Here is a 10,630-nt window from a genome sequence, read left to right on the forward strand (position 1 = left end):
CACACAAACACACACACACACACACACACACACACACACACACACACACACACACACACACACACACACACACACACACACACACACACACACAGTGGGGGGCGGTGGTGTTTCATTTTAACTGCAGAAAATGCAGATTTGGGGGGGTTTAATTAGAAAATTTGGTATTTTTTAATCAGAGAATGTGAGAAATCCAGGATCCCTGCTGATGACTGCTCTAAACTTAAGGTGGCACCAACACTGATCAACATTTGAGTAGCTCAGTACAATGTGTAACAGGGCCCGTAGAAATAAACAAAATTATTGTAGTAATGGAAAAGCAGCAGGCTATTGGGTTACAGGGACAGAATTCCTTTAAACCTCCCTTTGGACAAATGGCATGGAAATGTAAACTGGCAAAAATATTTAATGAAGTAAATAAATACAAGACAGAGATATATTTCCAGAATTCATTACGTATTAAAATACCTTTAATGCACAGTACTGGTGTCTGTTTATTTGCATGTTCCTATCACTGTATCTATCCAGGGGAGTGAACATGATGCTAAAAGGACCTGCCCAGTGACTGAACAACATAAAGAGACTGTGACGTAGGCTCTGCTGAGGAAAGACACTTCTTCTCTGGTGCACTGTATATATAAAGAGAGAGAGCGTTTGATCCATTTGCCTACATTCTTTAATTAAATGTACAAGACAAAACTGGACTTGAATTACAAGTTCATCAGCTTTTAAAAGACAAATTGTTTCAATAATTCATAACAGGTTCACTGAAAATAAGTTTACAGGTAGTTTACCTGCATGTCACTGGTATATTCAAGAATACACCACAATATTCAATAATTTAGCATTTATTAACCTAAGAAATGTGCTCAAATTTTAGCTTATGTTAATAAGAATTTAAATGTTATTATTTAAAATATTATCAGTAATAGCTTCTGAGAAGTTTATATCTTAAGTTTAAAATACAATTTTAACAAAAGTAAACATTTTATTTAAGCCTTTCTATATCTCTAGGAAAAAAAAAGCATTTCTGGTGACAAACAGGAAGAACATTTTGTATTTCTGGTGTATTAAAAGGAGTCCTCAAAACTCATTAGGAGTACAATGCATACCTGGAACATTCTGAATGATATTCGCCACTAAGGCACTAAAATGGCATCGGATATCTTTCAATGTATCAGAGTCCTTTTCATTTTCTGCTTCTAGGAGTTGTCTAGTTAAGTCAACATACTCCAATAAAGTGTTGTTGAGGGAATGTGTTTCATTATCAAGGCCACCACTTGCACTTAAAATAAAAACAAAATATTCAGATTATTAAGCTAGGTAAAGATATACTATATTTTAAAAGCAAGTTTCCAAAATGTAAAAAATTCAATAACATTTTTAAAGCCATTTTTCTGAATGCAAGTACTGGAAATATTTGTTCAAGGTACCTTTCTTTTCATGTTACTATCTCCTTATCCAGTACATTCTGGATCAGCCCTGTGCTCAGGGCCTTTGTGCACTGTGCCAGCTCTAGGCACAGCACATGGCCAGCACCCAAACTGGTCCAGGACTGCACCACAGGCAGTGTCCATTCTAGTCAGTCCAGGATCCTCACTGCATGCAGCATCTCTCCTGGCCAATTCTGGATGCAGAGAGTGCCTGCTCCAGCCAATCCACAAACCATGATGCATGTGGTATCCACAGGCTCTGCATGCAACGCAGGTCCCAGACAAGCAAGGGCAGACACTACATGCAGTGCAGTACTGGATGAACGGAATGGGCGCTGCACACATTGTGGGTCCCAGATCAGCGAAGGGAGAGATGGAGTGCTGCAAAGAACATGGATTGTCAACTGCCCGGCATGGATACTGGAGCTGGAGGGTGGGCTCATGGGTCCAATCCAGTCTATGAACTGGCTCCATGCCATTCATGTGGCTCTGCAGGCCAAGTGATTTTGACTTCCCTGAGTTATAGTAACATATTAGATACAAGTCTATAATTACTGATCATCATAGCTAATGCATCTTTACACCAATGTTTACAAACTTGCTTGCTTGTTTTATTTAAACTTTAAAGAAACCTTGAGGAAAAAGATTAATCACTACTGTAAAGAAACAATCTAGGTTTCATTTTACCGAGTACTGAAAAACAGGTTTAACAGGAAACAACATAAAAGAGTGCTGCTCAAGGGATTGTTCAATTGTACAAGAAAGATCATAGGAAAGTAGTTTTAGCAGACATCACAGGGTCATCTAGTCCCTGCTCAAGACAGGATTATCCCTGACTAAACAATCCCAGCCAAGTATCTGTCTAATGGATCTTGAAAATTTCCAGGGATGGAGATTCAAAAATGTCACTAAGTAGTTGGATCCAATACTTGATCACCACCCTAGTCAGAAAGTTCCTCCCAAATTGCCAACCTAAATTTCTTCTGCTGCAGCCTGAAGTCATTGCTTCTGGTTATATACCCTTTATCCTCTCTAATTACCCTTCAAAGGTATTTTGAAAACTGTTATCAAATGTTCCCCTCAATCTTCTCTTCTCCAATTATATGACCCTGACTCTCTCAGTCTTTCCTCCAAAGTCTTGCATTCCAGCCCTCTAATCATTTTTTTTTGCTCTGCACTGTACTCTTTCCAAACTCTCCACATCCTTCTTGAAGTGTGAGCCCAAAACTGGACATAGTACTCCAAGTAAAAGATGCAATTTTATAAAGAAATAAATGGTATTAATTCTCATATTTTCCATGAAAAACTGTCTTCTGATCAACTCTACACCTACCTGTGACTAATGACACCAGCATCCGCCAACAGTTCAAATATTCGTACTAGCTGTACTCGTAAAATGTCTCGACGCCTGCGTCGTTTCATATTCTGTTCAAAGGAGATAATGCAAAGTTACATGAAACAGCAGAATGAAACAAAGTGGGGTATACAATTACTGAAACACACGGTCATGGTGTATATTTTGGAAGATTGATATTTTTTAAGTGTAAAATCTGATTTTTATGGGTTTTATTCATTAATAAATAGTTTTAAAAAAAGAAACATGGGGTCTTGACTGCACTCATTTTGGTATCACTATAGTTTTCAGTAGTGAGACAGACTTTCTTCTTCTCCCACCTCCCCCCGACTTTTTTTTTTTGAAGCTAGATTTATTATGCAATTACAAAAGGTATAAAAAATGGGAACATTCTTTCCTAGCTCAACACCTCAGATTCCTCTGAGAGTCCTCTGTGGGGGGATATTAGTTTGGAATGATTATGTAAAGCTGCTGCTTCTTACTTGGAACATTATTTGTTTCTTCCAACTGTGACAAGAGATTTCCACTTTAGCCAGTGGAGCCATATTATGTACTATGGGTACTACAAAACAACCATTTGCTTTATAAATTGTAAAACGAACCTGTAAACTGTTAAAAGATTTCTAAAATAGTATGCTGTAAAATACAAAAGCAAAGAGTAAAAACAGAAATAAAAAGCATGTGAATACACATATACAACACTCAGGTCTCTTCTCTTCTCCAAGACTGCAGCCTTGAAAACCTGAAGCTTTTTGAAATTATCAATTTTTGCAGGGCTTGAATCAAGCAGAAAATGAACAAAGCAAAGTAGCCAGGTAAAAACTGCTTTTCCTCAAAATAATTTATTTTAGGACAGATTTTTCCCTGTTTACTCTCAATGAAATTCGTAGGACTACTTCCGGAGGAAAGTACTACTTACTGTAATTACATTAACAAAATCTGGATCTTAAAAAATATAATCTTCTAGAGCCAGGTTTTGCCTCCCTTACTCATACTAAGAAGTACCTAAACAATTCAACATGCATAAAGATAGCTGAATCCAGACATCAGAGTTTAAACTCTTTTTTAGGAGTGGCTTTTTTTTCCCCTGTGCACCTTATACACATTAAATATATTATAAGGAAGAGAAGGAAAAAAATATTCTCTTATTATTATATGGAGTGAAAAAATACTCTCGCTATTTAACAGTTGAGACTATCAATAATTTTACACTTTGAGCATGAGAGTCTAATTATTCCATTGCTATGCCAATTCCACTACAATTATCAAGTTTTATATGAACATCAACAGAAAAATAAAGTTTTTTTAGTTAAATTCTGACGCGCTTACATTACATGAGGCATGTCATTACCTCTCATTATAAAGTACAGACATCAGTATGGCTATGCAGGGCTTTGAAAAAGTATTCTATAATGCTCTACAAGCTTCAAAATGTCTATAGGACCTTCCTATCTGCTGTGATTAGAAGATGCCAAATACAAAACCAAAGAAATCATCATGCAAGGTACTGATCAATGGTCTTCAGTCCTGCATTTGTACAGCACCTATCACAACAGACTCATGACCTGAAGCTTCTAAATCAGAGCCTGATGGCCACATAGAGAATTTTATTGAGCTATCATGGACCAGGTCAGCAGCATGCCCCCACCCCCAGCAACTCACAAAAATTCCCTATGGGGCTCTGGGCTTGTGTTTAGGAGCAGGACAGGAGGGTGAGGCTAGAATCATGGGGCTGGGTTGTGGGGTGATGACAGCTTAGGCCTGGGCCAGGCCACGCCACAATCCAATCCCTGTGTGCCCTGCCCTGTGAGGTGGGTGGGAGGCGTGTATATGTGGGTACCAGGGAGGGGGAGGAGGGGGGAAGGCGAGAGGAGAAGTCAGGGGGTGCATGCATCAGAGCTTGCTCAAGTGGTGTGGCCTGTGGCTCCCCCACTGCACTCCACGTGGGGCCGAGCCCCCTCCCCCAGGACAGTCCACACCTGCCAGACTGGCCTGGCCAGCCAGCACAGAGCTTCTGGTAGGGCTGTTCCCAGTGCAGCTACAGCCAGCCAGGTGCTGTTCAGCTCCTTCGCCTCCAGTGGGAGTCGCCGAGCTGAAACTTCCTGCCTCACTACCTGGAGCGGCACAGCAAGGGCAGGAGCAGGAAGAGGAACTGCTGCTGGAGACAAGGGGAGCAGAGCAGCACCCAGCCAGCTGCAGCTTCACTGGGAACAGCCCCACTGGAAGCTGCACATACCAGCTGGGGCCTGGGCTAATGAGACTGTTCCACTCCCCTTATATTGTGGCAGCTTCTCCTGCTGCACTGCTCCAAGTTTGTGGGGGGCAGCTTCAGCCAGGTGGCTCTTGCCTCAGCATGCCAGGCTCTGGCTCCAGATCCTGACTGCCTTCCACCTGCTCTACATACCCACAGGTGGCTGCTTATCATGCCAGGCGGGTGGAAGGTGGCTGGGAGCTGGTGCCAGTTCATGGAAATGGGAGACTCCTTCCTAGTTTGTTCCTGCGGCCACAGGGCTGAGGGAGAGTGAAACTCGGGGGCATCTGAACCGCAAGCCTCCGGGCTTGGGCCTGCATGTAGGATGCCTGCCAAATGATTTGGAAACATCTGAAACCCCAGGTGGGGGTGGACGATGACTGCTGGTAGTAGGGCCACATATGGTTTTTGAATGACCCACAGATTTGGAATTGATTTGGCTGATCTGGCTTGGAACATGAAAAAACTTAATTAACCCCCCCCCAAAAAACAAAAATATTCCTTGCGAATATCCTGACAGTCATTCCCACTACAGGTTAATAGCTCATACTTCAACAAGCACCATATTTTCTACTAATATGCTACCCTCAGAGAAGTCCTCTTTTCAGGACTGGATGGATTCATTAAGTTTCTGTTTTGTCCATTATTTTCATATTGCAAAAATATTTATTTGTTCAACTAAATGTCTGACTATTGCAGCACAGTACATATAGTATTCTGACTGAATGTCACACATGCAACACACAGAGAAGCAGGAGATAGACTGGATTTGGACTGAGTACTATGACATAAAAATACAGAAAAAGTTTATAATTTAAATAACTTGGTATTGTTAATATGAATCTCTATGGCAAGTTTCTCAAAATACATAGTTCTCTAAGGTTTTGGGTTTTGTTTTGTTTTGGTTTGGGGGGGGGAGGGAGTCGGGTTTTCTTTTAATTTTTATTTTACATCTGCCTGTTACCTCTACAGGAATAAAAAGTTGTGATATTTGTGAAGAAATCCCCTCCCCACATCTCTGCCCCTCACTTGGGTCAGCCCAGGTGATCCCTCTCTCTCCTTGCTTTCTTCTTGGTTCAGGCTGGTCAATCAGGTGACCTGGCCAGGGGGAAAGGGGGGAGCTCACTCTTCCTTCCAGCTGGCTTTTTGAAAACTGCAAGCCAGGACTTCAGGCAGCTGCCTGGTGATTTCTGTAAGTAAAAACCCAGATGCCTGCCAGGAGTTAGGAATTATGTATAGACCAGTTGCACCTGAAAAGGGTCAACATATCCAAAATTCTGTAAAGACTCAAGTTGCTTCTGTTTGCTCAAAGTGTAATCTGATTTTCTCCTTCTGCCCCCCTCCCCCTTGTTCAATAAAGGGGTCAGGTTACACAACTGTCGTTGTTGTGCTGCTGAGTGGGGAGGCCTTCCACCCCCTGATTGGCCAGTGAAGTTTGTCTTTTTATTTTCCCCTCAGTTCTACCTGAGGTTATCTTGCGATGCTTTTGGACTGAAAGAAGCACTCAGAAAAATTACAGTGGGCAAAGCACCCCCAAGGTTCACAGTGTCCAAGTGCCCCTGGCTGCACAGAGCCCTGCCAGAGATCAGTGCCCCAGTGGTGGCAGCATTACCCCAAGCTTGCAGGTGGTCTCCAGGAAGTGGGACAGCCAGCTGTAGGCTCCCCAAGCCAGACTCCTGAAGCAAGGTTTCAGGCCTGACACAGTAAGATGGGTGGTTCTGCGTACTAGCGCCCCCTACTGTGCAGCCACAATATTCTATTTAAAATATGTAAAATAAATTGCAGTTTTATTAGCCACCAACATTAAAGGAAGACATAACACAATTAAATATATCTAATTACCTCTGGCCTTCTTTCAAGTGCTTCCTTAATTATAGGATGTAATTCTTCTATTAGTTCCCTGAAAGAAAATAAACCAATCACTGAATTAATGCTTCAGACATAAACTGCTTCACAGAAGTCAACATTATATTTCACAGACAGACAGACAGACTCAACATTACTTTCACTATTTTATGACACAAATTAACATTTAGGAGACAGATATAGACTTTCTAAACATTATGTACAAACTATCATCCTAACCTTTCTTGGAGTAAATTATTAAAAAGGAATTTACTAACTATTACTACATCTTGTCACGTACTGAATGTGGACGTTTTTAAAAAAACACCTTATGCTGAAAACTGACTTCATGGGGGGGAGGGAGGGAGGGAAGACACATGCCAAAGTTCTTTTTATACATGGTGGTGAATCATCTGTTCATAAACACTGCCTTAAGACCAGCCACAACATGGTGACAAAGGCTTGTCACTATGAACATTAGCTCAGACTTTTCTGAAAAGCGCTGTTTGGAGCCAACATCCAACTCCCTATGCAGGCTGTTCTTTAACAACTGTTGTTTCCAGAAGATGTTGAGTTGCCAGTGTGATGTGGTGATGGACAAATGAATTCTAGAAAGTGTTGGCTTCCTGGAACAGGAACCCTGAATAGACTTTTTTCCATTGGAACTAGATGCAATACATAGCAGTTGCATACCCATTCAAATTTGAGGAAAAGTGGCTTTCTATTGAGGAAGAAATGCCTTGCAAGCCAGACAAAATATTTACGTGCAAATCTGACACAAGATGACATCAATTCTGAGCTAATCTAGATGAGATGGACACAAACTATGAAACTATACTGTCCATTGGGTCAAATGGATATTAGTACAAACTTCACTGTACTGCAATGCATTGCAACTATAAACTCCTAAGCCTAATCCTGAAGCATGTGTCATCAGCACAATGTAGGGGTCATTTGAAAAAACTGTTTTTGTTCAGTGCTATCAAAGGCAACGTATTTGATCATGATTTTGGAAAAAAATTATTTTCCTGCTCTGATGCTTGTTGAGTAATTAGCACTGGAAAATATTTTTTCTTCTTTCACTGGCTACTTATAATTTACAAATGTAAATCTAATTAGGCTTCCCAGAGCTTTCTGTATGAATGGGTTTTACTAGTATTTAAATATAAAGAATAAATACAAACATGACAGGGAATACATCAAGTGAGCTGTAAGTATACAGCACCTATGTGAGGAAGATATTCTTTAGGCAATCCTGGAACAGATATATATGATGTTTGGTTAGAGAGGTAACCTAAATACAGTGGAAAAGTAGGATCTGTAATGCAAGAAAATCTCTTTTATTGAACTTGGATAGTACAAAGGAAAAAATCAAAAGGAGTTAAAGCTTTCAGGCTTGACATACCATCCATCACATGTAGGAAAGAAGCACTCACTGTCTAAGCCAGGGGTGGGCAAAATGCAGCCTGTGGGCCAGATGCGGCCTGCCAGCCCATTCCATCCGGCCCGTGGGGCCCCTCAAAAATTTAGAAATTTAATATTTATCTGCCCCTCTCTGCCTGTCATGAGGCCCTCAATGGCTTGCCAAAACTTAGTAAGGGGCCCTCCACTCAAAATAATTGCCTGCCCCTGGTCTAAGCTAAGTACAAATTAATATAACTGCTTTAATTTAATCTAATTATGGTTATAAATTTGTCCCTTTGAAAGGAAAGTATAGGTGTGGAGTCAAAATAAGTTAACAAAGGGAGAGGTGAGAGAACTTAAACCACAAAACCAACATCTCTCAATCCATGGTTTCCAGAAGCCTAAAAGCTTGTCTCCTCTCTCACCTAACTACAAGCTGGCCCAATAAAAAATGTTTCCACACCTCACAAACCTTGCTTCTCTCAGTTGCCTCAACCATAAGCTACAATACTACTACGAAGTGCAAGAGGCCATAAATCTGAGGCAAAATCTGGCAGTTCTCACTGGTGATCGAGAATAATTTTGGGTCTAGAACCAGTGGTTTTCAACATTTTTAGACTCAAGGCACCCCTCAGAAAATTCCATCTAAGCTTTCACTCATTTTTGAATGAGAAAATAGAGCATTTTTTCTGCTGCAAAGAACTCAAAGACCACAACAGGTCATAATGTTTTTATCACTGTGGGTTCCTGTTTGAAATCTCTGGGTTTTTACTTAGTAAATTATGTTTGCACACCAAAGTGCCAACATTGTATGGCACCCAGTGACACCCTTGAAAGGATCTCAAAGCACTCTGTAGTGTTGAGGCACCCTGGTTGAAAACCACTGGTCTGGACTGTGAAACCTATTTTCTTAAAGATAGACGATCAAGGACATGGAGTTCAAAATCATCTTAATGAAATGATCTTCTGTTACTGTTTTCTGCCTTTAGAGAGATTACCATATCTAAATACAAGACTAAGCAAAATTACATTTAAAATATTGAGAGTTAAAAGAAAAAAAATTGTAAACCACTACAATATGCGCTTTTAGTTTACATTGATAGTTGTGTGCATATAAGTCAACTGCTCACTTTGCAGTTGTGTGCATATAAGTCAACTGCACTCATTTTGGTGCACTTAGCGGCACTTTGATACACTTATCCAATTTGAACCTTTTCATTGCGTCTTTTCTACTTAAATGATTTTTGCTCCATCTATAACTATGCCACCTGAAAACTACAGCATACTAAAAACTACTAGCATGTCTTAGGCTTCAAATATAGTCTATATATTAATTAACCTGGACTGGAATAATTTACACTACTGTATTTTTTTCTCCACTATTTTTTCTACAGCATGGGTACTCAATCCCCAGGCTGCAGCCCGGTGACAAGCTGCAGTGGGTCAGCTGCTGGTCCGCAGCATGGTTGGCTGCTGGACCTGAAGTGGCCATGGACAAGCAAACTGCAGCCCCCTCAGAGCCAGGCAGAGAGGCCACGGCTCCTTCTGCAGGGCCCACAACAGTGCAGGGTTTGGTTCACCCCTTGCCTGGGGGGTGGGGTGGAGTATTCTTACCTGTCCTCCGGCCGGCAATTCCAGCTGCAGTCAGCTGCGACTCCTGGGCTGCAGCTTGCGAGCCACAGCATAAAAAACTTTACTCTCTAGAACAAGGGTTCTCAATGCCAGTTTACCCCACTGTAAATGTATTATATGCACATATGCATACCACACATGTAAATGTGTTGTAAGCAACCTTAATCACTTATTTCAATCCTGTTAGATATTACTTTAAGTGTGTTTTTAATTTTAGTCCAGGATCTGATTTCTGATGATTTACTTCATAATCAATTAGAAATAAAGCAGTTCCATCAAATATTTACCTAAAAGCTCCTGGGTTGGTCCTGCCAAGTCCCAGCACAAGGGATTCGGTAATTTCCATGCTCTCAGAGCGCATCATTGGAACTATGTGCTTAAACAAGGATGAAGGGGACGGAATGCCAATAATCTTTAAAAAGAAACAAAACAAAGGTGTTTTCCAGTACGTAGTTACATAATATCCCATCAATAGCATATATAATATATATATAAAAAACAACATTTACTTGAAATTTATTTTCTGAGGTCATTACATCAGCCTTATGTATCATATTTTCACACATTTATTAGTATTTTTCTTCTCTTCCTTTGTATAATCTCATTTCTAACTGTAAATTGTTGATAGATTCATAGCTTCTATTTTTCCCTTAATTTCTAAGTGCCACTCCTGTTAATACAGCTGTTGGCTTTTTTTTTTTTTTTTTTTTT

The 10,630-nt window shown here is 40.5% G+C and overlaps 1 protein-coding gene across 5 annotated transcripts in view; it reads right to left on the minus strand.

Moving 5' to 3' along the window:
* The window catches only part of FRYL (FRY like transcription coactivator), a 376,409-nt gene that overhangs the window by 113,466 nt on the left and 252,313 nt on the right, over positions 1-10,630 (minus strand). For all 5 annotated transcript variants that reach the window (XM_019525974.1, XM_019525975.1, XM_019525976.1 and 2 more), the window contains 5 exons: positions 10,207-10,331; positions 6,881-6,938; positions 2,767-2,858; positions 1,113-1,285; positions 469-629 (listed from right to left, as the gene is read on the minus strand). In XM_019525974.1, coding sequence (XP_019381519.1) covers positions 469-629; positions 1,113-1,285; positions 2,767-2,858; positions 6,881-6,938; positions 10,207-10,331 — 609 coding nt within the window. The remainder of the gene's footprint in view (positions 1-468; positions 630-1,112; positions 1,286-2,766; positions 2,859-6,880; positions 6,939-10,206; positions 10,332-10,630) is intronic.

The sequence above is a fragment of the Gavialis gangeticus genome, unplaced genomic scaffold (assembly GCF_001723915.1).
Source record: "Gavialis gangeticus isolate Ggan-Ray unplaced genomic scaffold, GavGan_comp1, whole genome shotgun sequence".
Classification (NCBI taxonomy): domain Eukaryota; kingdom Metazoa; phylum Chordata; order Crocodylia; family Gavialidae; genus Gavialis; species Gavialis gangeticus.